The sequence below is a fragment of the Anastrepha ludens genome, chromosome 4 (assembly GCF_028408465.1).
Source record: "Anastrepha ludens isolate Willacy chromosome 4, idAnaLude1.1, whole genome shotgun sequence".
Lineage (NCBI taxonomy): Eukaryota > Metazoa > Arthropoda > Insecta > Diptera > Tephritidae > Anastrepha > Anastrepha ludens.
Window position 1 is genome coordinate 86,683,162 of NC_071500.1, and position 14,823 is coordinate 86,697,984.

Below are 14,823 nucleotides of genomic sequence, written 5' to 3' on the forward strand. Positions count from 1 at the left end.
TTTCTTGTTTTCTAGTTTTGAAAACATTTGATATCCTGGTTTTTTTATTGAAAACTTTGAAACACTTTTACTTACTCAACAAAGTCATGCGAAGTATAATGTGTTATAGCAGGTACACATTTGTAGTTGCATACAATATGTTCTTGTTGCATATTTACAGGCGCTACACATGCAACTTTGCAGGAAGTTGAGATGTTTTGAAAAAGTTTTGCAAAGCTGCGCAAGTTGTCGTATGGAATTTAAAATGGAATGAAACTCACATGCTATGAGTAGCAAGTGTTGAGGTTAAAATGAGCAGAAATGTGAAATATAAGAATCTAAAAAAAGATATAAAAAGAAAAATTTAGTTCGTAGTTGTGTGGGGAGAAGAGTGTTCAGGAGATGAATTGTTAAGAAAATTACTTAAAGGAAGTCAACTGTAATTCAACTTCAGCAATATATCTCTAATGACTCCCTCAGTTTTAGTCTGATTTGCTTGAAACTTGTACATAAATCTTTGGAAGCGTCAGCCTTTTCAATTATGTAAAAAAATAATAGGGTTGAAAACAAAAATCGGTCAAATTTGCCCAAAGCGCTGACTAAATCCTCTCAGTTAAAGTTAAGCAGCCTTCATCATGTTTTTTTAGCAACAGCGAGGAAGTCTGCATCAATCTTGCTATGCTTTTATAAAACTACCCTTAGAAATGGAAGAAATTTATCGAATAAATAAATAAAATAAATATATTTAATTCGAAGCGGACCATCTTATATATATATATAATTGGCGCATACACCCGTTTTTGATCTTTGGCCGAGCTCCTCCCCCTATTGTGGTGTGAGTCTTGATGTTGTTCCATAAGTGGAGGGACCTACATTTTCAAGCCGACTCCGAACGACAAATATTTTTATGAGGAGCTTTTTCATGGCAGAAATACACTCGGAGGTTTGCCATTGTCTGCCGAGGAGCGACCGCTTTAGAAAAATGTTTTTCTTAATTTTGGTGTTTCACCGAGATTCGAACCGACGTTCTCTCTGTGAGTTCCGAATGGTAGTCACGCACCAACCCATTCGGCTACGGCGGCCGCCGTCTTAGCTTTGTTAATTTCATTGTTGAAATAAAGAGTAAAAAGCTGAATCTGTGTTGATTTTTTTATTTGCACAAAGTTTGAAACCTGAATTCATAGGTACTTTTTTCAGCAAAATGTTTATCTATTTGTATTATTTTTTTTTTAAATACAAATCTTCAAATATACCAATTATTATGGATAAATGCAATTGAACATCATCAGCATAAGCATGGACACTGACACAGAGAATATATCATATACAAAAAGACGGAACAAAATTATACCAAGAACAGAACCTTGACTTTCACATTACCTTTTGGGAAGGAAACTGATCATAAGCTTTACCGAAGTAACAGAATATCCAAAGAAGTGCTTAAGCTTTTTGCAACAAAGATTGTGATTTACCGAATCAAATGTATCAAACAAAATCCAGCAAGTATAGATGAGATGGGTTACCGTTGTCCTTATGCCGTTAAATATTTCTATCATAGCCGTAGAGCAGCTATGCTTAGGTCTTAATCCATACTGCAGTGGAGACAATAAATTATTTTCCAGAACAAATGATGAAATTTGCGAAATCAGCGACTCGGACACTTTCGAAAACTGTACTAATATATTTAAAGGTCTACAGTGACTAGGACTAGTAACTAAAAAAACAGAATTGGTGCAGATTAGCAGAAACAAGCAGAAAGAAAAGCTGCCAATATCAGTTGGTGGTCACGATATAGAATCCCAGAAGTCTATAAAATATCATGGCGTGTACATTGATGCCAGACTAACATTCTGGGAACATCTTATAGCTGTTAGTTTGAAGCCGACAAAGGTTACGCACTTATGGGCATGTTACCGAATACAGGAGCACCACAGGGCGTCAGGTGAAAAATTCGTTCCACTGTGTCAGACTCCACAATACTGTACGCCTCTTGAATCTGGGTTGGAGCAAAAAAGTGTCATTTTAAAGAAGTTCTGCCGGTCAGTAAAACAATTGCGTTGAGGACCGCATGTGCTTATAGAATGGTGTCGGATGATGCAATCTGTGTCATAGCTAGCAAAATGCCTATAAACATCCGGGCAAACTTACAGAAGAGGTTGTACTGCTCGAAAGGTACGAAGTCGGCAGAGGAACTCAAGCAAGCAGAACGTTCTACCTCGAGTCAGCGGACTGGCAATCAAAGTGGGACCAGTCATTAAAAGGCCGGTGGAGCATAGGTTGATCCCACTGATTAACGAGTGGATATGTCGGAAACACGGAAAAGTTGATTTCTTCCTAACGCAGCTTATAAGTGGACTCGGATGTTTCCAAAAATATCTGCATCGCCTTGGCTGGTAGTCCTTTTTGTCCAGAATGCTTGGACGAAGAGGAGATGGTCGAACATGTGGCTTTCTATAGTTAAGGAACGCGATTACCTAGCAAGAACAACGGCTATGTTTCTGACTCAGCTCCACAAACGCTTGAGTCGAATGAAAAATGGAGGATGGTACAAGCTTTTGCAACAAGAATTATCGTGGAACTTCGCAACATTGATTGGAGGCGAAGGAATGATGCGACCACAACTGTCGCATTGATAAAATGCAGCAAGACGAACAGTAGACGAATATAACTAACGATTGAGTTTATTACTCACGACGGCCTCCAGACGTAATTATCAAAACGGTATACCTCTAAGATGAACCGTCGGACTTGGGGTGCTTTTAGTGGCATTAAAGTCCTACACTGACTAAAGCTTTCGATTGCTTTTAGGTTAGGTTAGGTTGAAGCGGTTGTCCATTGTGGACACACTCAGGCTCGTAGCCCATTGTGATGCCGCATGGGGAAACTAGCCCTTATCCCTCCTGAAACCACAGTGTACTATTCAAAAATTTTGCTAGATCCTTAATTTCGACAGAGCCGAGATCTTCTAATTCATTAAAGAAATGTTTGCCCAAATTGGCGAGTCTACGTCTGGATAGAGCAGGACAATGGCACAGAAGGTGCGGAATCGTCTCTTCCTCTTCCTCGTCTAGACAACTTCTGCAGAAGTCATGTGTTTGCACACCCATTCTCTGGGCGAATCGAAGATAGTTACACATGATGAATTCAAAAATGTACTCACCGCGTTCGTTAGTGTCTGTACTACCCCAGACATGATGGTGAGCATTTGCATCTGCGCCCAGGATTAGTGGTATGCCACGTCTCGCGGCTTCCTCTGTTGCACCTCTTAGGAGTGGAGATGGTGGTGGTTGTACCGCGTCATGTGCCATATAGGACGAGGCAAGCCATATTGTCCTTCTGCAGGACTCCACTGATATTACTGCGTTGTCCGCATCGCTAAATTGCATCAATAAGAATACATTAATATGTTTTTTCACTAGTATACACGACCTGGGTTTACCTTTGTCGGTGACATAGACCAGTTTAAAATCTTTGTTACTCAACCCGCAAACCCGATCTTTTATGACCCATGGTTCTTGGATGAGAGCGATTTCCTCTTCTCTTTCAGCGAGACGGAGGATGAGTGCGGCTGAGGCCGCCTTACTGTGGTGGAGGTTGATCTGTACAACCCCCACCATCGTTGGTGTGCGTTGTTAGATGACAGCCAACCACGGTTTGGTCAGCGATCTCCTCGTCAGAGGAAGTGGGAATATATTCCTCGTCCTCCAGAGCGTCTGAGAGATCGGAATATTCCCCCATATCCTCTAGGGTAACCCTTCGGAAGAGTTCGCCTACCATACCGGAATTGGATGCCACCTCGTCGTCCGTTAGGTTGTCTAACGCAACCGTCGTCTCCTCCGCGGATGACGTCAAGTTAACTGCGGAGCTGCCTTTACTGGCTACATCCTGTCTGTAGACATGGAGTGTCAGTGATTGGAAGCCGTAGTTCACCTTCCATTTCAGGTTAGCGAGTGGATCCAGTGATTCCTCATTTAGGATGATCACCGCTAGTCTCCTCTTGCCATCCACTTCGCCAATCTTTGCTACTTTCCAATCGCTGGTAGGTAGCTCGGGGTTGCCTAGTTTGAGCAGTTCCAACACTTCCTCTGGGTCGGTGTGGAACTGTGGTATCCAGGCTCTTGATCTTGGCCGATTGGGGATGTCTTCACGGAGGACCACGTCGAGACGGGCCCCTGGCCAAGGCTCCCCTATGCGTTTGATTGCCAGAGTGTACAGATCGACCGATCGTTGATCAGCGCACCTGGTTAATTTGACGCGTGATTGGAACCAACCCGCGTCTGAGCAGCTGGGTGGGGGTCCTGGATTTTCTTGCAGGATGTCCCTATAGACTTTCCACAGACTCCTGCTTATCAGATCCCAGTTTGCTTGCGTGATCGCACCGTCATGGGAACTGCGATCAATCACCGCCCTTATATGACTTTCTTTCGCTACTTCCGCAAAAGATTTTTTGAGAGCATTAGTTGTTTGAGTGGCGGACACCTTGGATCTTTTGGCTTCTGCCGATGTCCCCTCACTCGACCTTTTGCGCTTACCTTGCGCAGAGTCCATTTTAGCCTTCTCCCGGTGTTCGGCTATGAAGGCTTCAGCCCACGCTTTGGAGTCTGACTGCTCCTCCGTCAGATCCTCTAGTTTAGTATCCTTCAGTCTCTCCAGGATCCTGAAGGCTGAACGCTTGGTACGGTAGTACCTTTCTGAACCACTAATTTGCTTCCGGGGGTGGGTACTACCCGGGGCAGTGATTGTGTCAGAAGGGCGAGCTCCAGAAACCATTGGCTGAGCCATGTGGTCTGGTGCCACCGACGTTGATTTGGGTGTCGCTCCTTCTGGAGTTCCCGTGTCGCCTGGAGTGACGGAGACAGCAAGCTCGGCTTGTCTTGGGACAGGGCCGTCCTTGCTTCCCGAAGGTTTTGTTGCGAGGGGGGGTCTGCTCCTGGCCCCAGATGTAGATGGGATGTCATCACCAACTTGTCTTGAGACAGGGTTGGGATGGCTACCAGTAATAGGCCTCGCTGCCGTGGAGGCGATCCCTGAAGGGACGGAGTGAGAGCCAGGCCCTGGCTTAGCCACAGGCTTGGCACCGCTCGTATGCGTGGTCTTTCCTGACGAAAGACCTGACCTTCCTGTAGGGTTGGGTCTCGTTTTGTGTGTGCCTTTATCCGAGGCTACGGTTTTTTTTTGCATTTTCCATTATTCATTATCGTCCGCGCTGCTCGACGTGGCAAGCGTGGCGGACTAAGCTTTTTAGGGGGGGAGAGGGGAAACGTCGACCATGGCAGTCCCCTCTGCCATGGCAAGGTCATTCTACCTCCTGAGGTGACCCGGTATCAGGAGGGCGCCGTTAGAATACAGCCGGATACCCCTGGCTGCAAACCATCCAGTGGGCACGGTAACGCATAACACCCTGGATTAGGGGGGGAGTAGGGAAAGGATAAGATGGGATACCAGGGTTAGGGACGATGGGGGGAACGTCGGTGCGGTGATCTCCTCATAGGGATAGGCTAGCCATTCAGTGCCGAACTGGCAATCCAATCCCCATATGGAGCTTCCCTCTTAGTTCGTGGTGAGTTAGCCTTCATGTTATGAGGGTTAAATCACCACTTAAGCCTCATCCCCGCGGCAAGGAGACCAACATGATGAGGTTCGATTGCTTTTACAACTCGTTAAAAAAATAGTTACTAGTGCTAGTAGTATCTTTCCTCTCATGAATTTCTGAAGGAGTGATTAATAAAATGTACGAGTATTAGAATGTCGAGAATAAATGGTGACACAAACTTAATAAATTTCAAGTATATCTTAACCTCTCCAAAGGCAGTCGATTTTATACGACTCCGAACGGCAGACATTTTTTATGAGCAGCCTTTTCATGGCAGAAATATTATAAACTCGGAGGTTTGCCATTGCCTGCCGAGAGGCGACCGCTATTAGAAAAAGCTTTTTCTTCATTTTGGTATTTCACCGAGGTTCGAACCTCTACGTTCTCTCTGAATTCTGAATGGTAATCACGCACCAACCCATTCGGCTATGGCGGTCGCCTAGAGAACGATTGCTGAAATGAAAATGCTTATGAGCTTGCCAGAAAGCAGTCAACTGAATTGGTATTAGAGATGTCCCACCCGGCCATCGGCATCCTCCTGATTGTTATTAAAGCGGAGTTGCACAACTTATTTCTCAAGAAAGTGCATCTAAGACGAAGCTCAATTTTTTCCACACCTTTCAGAGAAGGACTGTTCAGGTTTGGCAGCTAGACGATTAAGGTGCACTGGGTGCTCCTTTTGTAGACATTCTGGAGCAGTGCTCCAACCTAAATTCCATCAACCTTCTCCAATACATCAACAGATTTGGTTGGCGGTAGATATTTCCCGTTGGAGGTATTAAAATGGGGCTACATGGGTTGTGCCAGTCTGGTACTTCAACCATTTCACCTACTTACCTACGCTTGCTGCTTTTCCAGACGCTAGTAAAATATTTATTAATCATGTCAGGCTTAATTTTGCATTCAGACTTAAATTTCTATGTACATTCAAGTTTTTAAATTATGCCATACAGTTTTATATGAAAGTGAGGGAATGAGAGAGTGAGTTATATATTATGTTCATAAAAAAATGTTTAAATTAATAAGAAACAAAAGACAGTTTTTTAATTCATTAAGAAACAAAAGAAAAATTTGCCAAATCGTGTCAATAAGTCCACCTTTTTAAAGCTCACTTTATTTTTGACCCCTCATTTGGGCAATTTTTGTACTGTTATAAAAGCCTCGCAAATTGTCAGCACTAAAAAGTACCTCAATTCATGTAATGCGTGCCTCAAACATGCCTTGCAAAACCAATTGCCCTTTTATATGAAATTTGACTGATTTACTGTGCACTGAAGTGGTTGCATATTTTTAAGGGCACAATTTATTCAGCGCTTTTTGTAAAATAACCTTGAAAGAGAATCAGAGTTCTGCGCTGCTCAGAAACTGTATAGAAGATAATAATGATACACAACATTTTTTACACACACACCTGCATAAGTCTAATGCCAAGGAGCAATTTGAGCTGCACTCCGCAAATTCGCTTTTGTGTGCAACCCTAATTTTCCATAAACGAGCACATTGTTGTTAATATTGAAGATGAAAGTATTTGCGCGATTCTTTCTTTCTTATTCAAACGTTCGAGGGTTATACCTGAAAAATTCCAAAAACAAAAAAAAACTGCTAGACAAAATGAATTAAACGTGGCTAGCAGGGGTTGCAAAGGTTTCAAGTGCACTGATGTATCATAAAAAAATGAGTGAATGAAGTTCGCAGCAGCACAAAAGTATGCAATACCCAAAGAAAAGTGTTTAAAAGCAACCACGCTTATATCCAAGTGCACACAAGTACACACACATATGCAGGCGTGAGTACGCGGCGAATTTGCATATAGGGAAAGCATGGCTTGTGAGTGCGTTGAAAGGGAAGTAAAAAAAAAACGAAGAAAAATTTCCAACCGATCTGGCCATATTGTAGAGAATCTGCGGGCATAAGATATCCAGCTTAGATTGTCAGCAGCCAGACTGCCAACAAGTTAGCTAGCAACAAAGTATTGTCGGCGGCGGAGGTATTACAGCTACGCTGTGCCAAAGCATACTTTTAAGAGCTCAAAATTGCAATTGCACAATAAATCTGTTTATTTGTATGCGTCCCCGTCAGCGCTACCCTACAGCACACAGCAACAGTGTTGCTTGCTTGCATTGTAGTGCCTCAGACAACTTCCGATGCTTTGTTTCTTACAACAGCAGCTACTCGCACACATAGGAGGATTCAATTCTGTAGATGTTTTCTACTTTTGTTTAAACCAAAGTGGTTGCAAGCGGAAGGAAGGAAGTTCTTGGTGAATGTGCCAGAGTGTGAGTGTGTGTGAGTGATTGAGTCGCTCCTTTAGCTCTATTTTAATGCCGCGTACGTGCATAATGTCAGCGCTTCGTGAACTTTTCAAGCTTTCTTGTTGAACGAAAAAAATTCAAGATTAGTGTGTTTAGGCGTGTGTGTATGTGTGTGCGGTAGGGGTTGAGGGCTTCTGCCAGCAAATGGAATTTCTGCATTTTTCTCGCGCTTAGTTGCATTTATGGAGGATTTTACTTTTCGCGCATGATTTGTCCTTTTAAGTTGATTTGCGACAAACTATTTTGTAAAAACCATGTGTGTGTGTGTGTGTGTGCGTAGTGATGTGGAAAATGCCAACAAAGTGCAACGTGAAATCTAAATTTTTTAGTTATGGTCACTCATTAAGGAATTTTAGTATAAAATTCGTAAAAGTTGGGACTTTTATTTTAGCAATATAAAAAAAAGTACATCTTTGGAATACATCTTTGGCAAATTTTTTATGCCCATATAGATGGATTCAAGAGTGATGCAAATTTTCCATAAAAATTTGTATGCATTTATTTATTTTATGAAGAAAACGAAATCAATTTATTTATAGGCATAATTAAGAAATTGAAATTTGAAAAAGTCGAGCCAAAAAGCACCGAGAGATTTGGTAACTCCTAAAAAATATATATACATTATTGGCGTTAACACCCTTTTTGGGTGTTTGGCCGGGCTCCTCTTCCTATTTGTGGCTTGATGTTGTTCCACAAATGGAGGGACCTTCCACAAATGGAGGACCTAAAGTTTCAAACTGACTCCGAACGGCAGATATTTTTTATGAGGAGCTTTTTCATGGCATAAATACACTCGGAGGCTTGCCATTGCCTGCCTAGGGGGACCGCTATTAGACAAAACTTTATCTTCATTTTGGTGTTTCACCGAGATTCGAATCTACGTTCTCTCTGAATTCCGAATGTTAGTCACGCGCCAATCATTTGTATTTAAAGTTTCTATACCAATGAAAGGGTAGATAGTCAAGGAACAAAGACGAAACAGAAGAAAAGAGATAGGGTAGAGTAGAGACATAGAGGCAGTTAGACCTCTGAGAATTTTGCAGATTCCTTGAAAAATCTGAAAATATGCTCCAATTTGAGCGAAGGAATATTACACATTCTCATGAGGTCGGATCCCAAAATTCGCAGCTTTGCTCTAGCAAACGCAGGACAGTCACAGAGAAAATGCTCAGTGCTATCCCCCTCCTCTAAGCCAGACAATCGGGCAAATCGGGTCCTCAATGACTCCAATCGTGGTCATATGCTGATCTGATGGGTTACGTCCTGTAATAATACCGACCATCAACCGAATGTCTGTTATTACGACTTTTAGAAGAAAGTTTAACAGTTTTCCGTTCGGACTTTTCACAAAACACTTTGCAGTTATGCATTTCTCAAGTCGTTAACTATAATAGAGATTTGTTAAATTCACGTCCAAAGTCGAAGAAGTCTGGCCAGATCCGGTGGTGTAATAAAAGTTAATGTCCAATAAAATTACCTGCAGATAATGAGCTGTTGAAGATCAACTGGAAAGTTATCTAACCTAAAAACCAATTCCTTAGCAGAACAGCCTAAATGCCATCGACATCTGTTTGTGGAGAGTTCTTTCGTTTAGCAACACCTTTCGTAACACCATCCGAAGATAACAAGAAAGAGCCAAAGTCAAACAGACGATTTCACATCATACTCAAAGTCACACTCCCTAATAGGCAGAGAAAAAAATCGGCAAGAAGGGTAGCTGCTACAAGTTTTGGCAAACTTAGCGAAAGTCTTAATACTGGAATTGGTGGGCTGTAAGGTGATAGCTTACGCCAATGATGTTGTTATTGCTGTCTTTGGTAAATTTGTACTTACATTAAGAGACCTAATACACAAAATGCTCCAGATATACTTTCTAGGGGGCCGAAAAGTGTGGGCTAGGAGCCAACCCAGGCACAATACAACTCATATTGTTCACTAGGAAACACATAATCCCTCAGCTAAGTCCAATTATGCTCCAGGGGGAAGCTCTTGCGATTTCGGAAGAAACTAAGTACTTGGGACTAAACATAGATAGGAAATTGAAAGCGAATGTAGCTTTTTATGCCTGTAAGAGAGCTTTAAGTAGACCTGGGGAATTAAAACTAAAGTTGCTCATTGGCTTTATACTGCTGCCTTCAAACTCATTCTTTTACATGGAAATGTTGTCTGGAGGTATACTTTGCAAAAAAAGACTTATTCTAATTTATATAATAAGGTGTAGAGATCAGCGGAATTAGCAATATGTGGCGTCATGAAAACGAGCTATCATATTACATCTGTCACCCCTAGATCTGTTCTGCAAATACTCAGCGACCTGTTCCGCTTTAAGGCTATACGGATATACCCAGTGATTGTGCTTATCACCCTCCTAATCTCTGCCTCGAAAGGAATTTCTTAATGAAAATCCCTTCTAGACTGGAATGGCTTGAGGAAGGTCCATCACCCAACACATCCGTTAAGATCTACACGGACGGATCTAAAATCGAGATCAGTGTAGGATCAGCATTATATTGCGAAGAGCTTTCTATCAGTGGATCTTTTAAACTACCGGATCACTGTGGGGCTTATCAAGCGGAAATAAACGCTATTCATTAAGCCTTTTAATGGTTAGATATAAAGAGAATATCATCAACAGATATATGCATTCTATCAGACAGCCAAGCTGCCATACGGGCCCTGGATGGATTGTCGCCAATATCTTTAAGAGATGTCCAAACAATATCGTATCATCTTATGTTGGGTTGGGCTGACCAACTTGCTAGAGAAGGTACCTGGAAGGTATGCCAAACGTAAGAAATTTTATGGCGGTACCTCTCGCAACTTGTAAGCTTCTTATTGTGCTGCAAATCAAAGATAGATTAGTGTCAATACCTGTGATATTGATAGGCAAACATGGTCAAGGCTAAATCTACATCTGTCCATGAATATTATAAAATTGAGTAGACTTCAAATTAGGACCTTAGTAGGGGCCTTCACAGGATAATGTCTCATAGGAAATTATGCAAGGAGATTAGGCGTTGACATGCATGATTTCTGCCGTAGCTGCATGAATGAGGAGGAGTTGGAAACAATTCAACACCTTTTTTGCACATGTCTGGCTCTAGCCAGACAGAGGAATCGATATTTAAGATCCTACTTCTAAATGAGTATAGACAATCTATACACTTTAGGTATCAACAACCTTTTACGCTTTGTCAAAAGCTAAGGATGGTTCAATATGGAGCCCAGGCCCCGCGGCTCACAACGGACCTATCTCGTGGTCTAAGTGGCATCGTTGTCTCTATGTGTGATGCGGCTGCCAAACCTAATATAACCTAGCGATAGTCAGTTGAACAATGTCTAGAAACGACACTCGCACATTGTGTGATTTTTTCGGTCACCTTAATTCACCATTCACACAAATAAAAAATCAGCAAAACCGCCGCATGCATTTAGGTACTGAAAATCCATTTGTTTTTCAAGAAAAAACTACGCGCCCACAGCGAAACACTATTAGGTGTGGTTTTTGGACTGCTGGAGCCATCGGATTGTACTTATTCGAAGTTGGTGTCTATGTCACATAGCCTAAGAAACACGAGGGCAAACAAATTAATTCCACAAAATTTTTTGGTGTTTTATTTATAAAAGAAAATCTGAGGTCTTATTGAATCCAAATGTAAGATCTGCGGGTATTACGAAAGTGCCTTAGCGTCAATTCTGAAGACCAATATAAAAAAATATTAAAAAAAAAAATTCATCCTCAGTTTGGGTGCAGAGAGCAGTGCTAAAGTATAAATAAATATTTTAGATAATGTCCTCATTAGTATATAACCTCATGAGATTTATAGAGAAAATATAGTCACTAAACATCCTCAACACAAATTCTTAGAGTTCCAGTGTGGAACATAGGACCACAACAGCTTTGCGCCAATCTCTTAACTTTATTCCAGCTAAGCTATGTGGCGCGGGTTTCTGACTCCAGCAATCGTCTCCAGGTATTCGCATACCTTCCACGTCTGCGGCTTCCTTGGGGATTTCAGTCAATGACGGCACTTACGAAGTGACCATTTCCTCTGTGTAGAACATGGCTAACCAGTTCCATTTTCTCTTTTGGTTCTCCAATAGTATTGGCTTCTGCTGGATTCTGGTCCATAAGTAAGGATTCGAGATAATATTTGGCTAGAAAGGCATCTGTTTACAAAAGCTTGTAATGAGCTTGTGTTAATTTGACGTCGCATTCCACGTTTCACAACCACAAAGTAAAGCAGACTTTACATTGGAGTTAAAAATTCCCAGTTTTTTGCGCCGTCCAATGTGTGATACGTTTCAAATGCAGGCAGACAGCCAAATGCCACCACAGCTATCTTTATTCGGAGTTTGGTATCATCGCTCGAACCTCCAGAGGCCGATAGAACGCTGCCTAAATAGCAGCAAGATTGTACACCCTAGCAATGCATAATCAAATGCAGTTTCTCTTAATCATAGATTATAAATGCGTATATTGAGCTGTATTGCCAGCAATTTTTATGAAAATTTGTGCAACAGTTTCGGAGCTTTTACTTAAATATAATAAAAGAAAATTAGCTACAAAATAAAATAAAAAAATTTCTATTACCAACAAATATTGCAGCAAAGCTTAACTTAAAATTCCTCTTTACATTGAAAATTTTCCCATCGAATGTTTTTTTTTCTCTGCTACGACCAACCACCAACACTTTCAGTTCTACTTTGGCTCTCGCTCACGCTGCGATGCATTCGCTCAGCTCAATAGCTATTTTCACTCAAATATTTTTCACACAAAAATATATGCACAAATTCTGTAGCGTCAAATGCTATCTTACTGCTGCTCTCATCGTCGCTAACGTTGCACTGTTAGTTCACTGTTAATAAGCTGTTAAATGTATGTTATTATTTTCTTATTGCCATTTCAGCCATCCATTCACTGCTGTTAACTCAATGTAAACGCCCTGTTAAAAAGTTGTTATACTTTCGTTCTTGCTCAGCTTTGTGGCAAAGGTGTCGTATTTCAGTCGCCACTCAGCTGCTGAAGATGGCGTCACTGCGTCGCAGGCGTGGGTGGTGTGAATAAGCAAGAGCCCTTACAAAGGGATTCGTTTTCAGCCAAAAAAAAAAAAATAAAAAAAATTTTACGTATGTTAGTGTAACTTATAATAGCGTCGACTAAATATATTAACTATTTTAGTTTGCAAAGGAGACAAAAAACAACGGTGTTCCATTGGAACTGTAGCAATTTGAGTATACTAAAATTATTGCGTATACGCCCTGGCGGTTAGGCAATGCACATATTTTGTGTAAGCTGTGCATATAAGCGAACAGTGGAAAGTGTGTCGGAGTACGGTACGCTGCACTAATACAATGTAAATAATTTATCTGGGGGAGAAGTAGGGCAAAATAAAGGACAAGGCACAGATATATGGTATGAAAAATACAACTAACTTTCTTTTGCCATAGAAGAGATCTCCGTATAACTAACACTATTTTAAGGGCCAAGACGCACAATACAAAATTAGAGGAGTATTCTGGCGTTAGTCTACGAAAGCTGTAATACGTATACGTTTTTTTTTCTTTAGGACAACCAAAGCTTCATATTCCCGCGCCCATAATTTATCATACCATACCCTGTTCTGTTCGTACATAACTAAAGCAGCCTTCCGTTATGATAAGAACATTTTTTTCACTCATTTTGATGTATAAAATTTAATACCTCTACTTTTAATTAGCAATACATTTTTATTTTTCAGCATAGAAGATAAATTAGTTTTCTTTATGAGTGACGGTGGAGTAGAAATATAAACTGCTTGTAACTAGCAATATAAAAAACTGTTTCCTGAATTTTAGTTTAGAATTCCTCATTGATTTTACCAATACACAGTTTGCCAAATTACCATTTTTTCTGTTCAAAACTAATAACAGCTAAAAAGCCATATCGCTTGAACTGAAAACTATTTGAATTGAAAAAAGAAGGGCTGGGTACGTAGTAAAGGAGAAACTAAAATTTCAGCGACCAAAAACGTTAACAATTTCACGATCATCAGCGAACAAAAACAGCAAAAAACGAAGTAAAATAAAAAAAAAAAACAGAAAACCTAGAAAAAAAATACAAAACACCACAAGAACTATCAAAATGCTTAATTTTATCAATAAACAATGTTTTTAATTATAAAAAAACATCATCACTTCAATTTGCATCTGAAAAAAGTGTGTTTTGTATTTCTAGAAACTTATTTAATTTAACTTTTTTAAAATCGAGATTAATAAATAGTTTTTAATTATTTTATATATCCTGATATACAAAGCACAATAAATAAAGTTTCTATTGAAACAAATTTTTTGAAAAAAAATTTAATAGGATTTTAAGAGAATTTTCAAATATAAAAACAAAAAAATTAGAAAAATATAAGTTCATAATATATATATATTTTTTTTTAATTTTAAAAGAATTTTAGAAAATTAAAAAATATATTTAGAAATATATTAGTTTATACTATATTTTATAAACAAACATATAGTATAAATTTAGGTTGAAAAAGATAATAAAAAAATCTGTAGAATGTTCAAAAATGTAAAACAAAATTTTTAGAAAAATATAAGTTTATACTATATTTAATAAAAAAACACGTATAGTATAAATTTACGTTGAAATAAATAAAAAAAAAAATCAATTGAATTTTCAAAAATTAAAAAAATTTTTTTTAGAAAAATATAAGTTTATACTATATTTTATAAAAAAAACGCTTAGAATAAATTTATATTTTAAAATTCAAAATACACAAAAAAGTTTCAATAGGATATTAAAAGAATTTTCGAAAATTAAAAAAAAAAAAAAAGTATGGAAAAATATAAGTTTATACTATATTTAATACAATAAAAAAACACGTTTAGTATAAATTTACTTTGAAATAAATAGCAAAAAAAAAAATTAATATAGTTTTCAAATAT

The 14,823-nt window shown here is 39.5% G+C and overlaps 1 protein-coding gene across 1 annotated transcript; it reads right to left on the reverse strand.

Moving 5' to 3' along the window:
* Positions 1 to 3,324: 3,324 nt before the first annotated feature.
* LOC128861904 (uncharacterized) lies at positions 3,325 to 4,761 on the reverse strand. The gene is made up of 2 exons (XM_054100282.1): positions 3,419 to 4,761; positions 3,325 to 3,354 (listed from the first exon to the last, which is right to left on the reverse strand). The coding sequence occupies exon 1, from the start codon at positions 4,759 to 4,761 to the stop codon at positions 3,559 to 3,561; it is 1,203 nt and encodes a 400-aa protein (XP_053956257.1). The 3' UTR covers positions 3,325 to 3,354; positions 3,419 to 3,558.
* Positions 4,762 to 14,823: the final 10,062 nt, after the last annotated feature.

Bases quoted from the DNA above. Each gene is read 5' to 3' on its own strand.
- LOC128861904 (XM_054100282.1), bottom strand. From the start codon at position 4,761: ATGGCTCAGCCAATGGTTTCTGGAGCTCGCCCTTCTGACACAATCACT.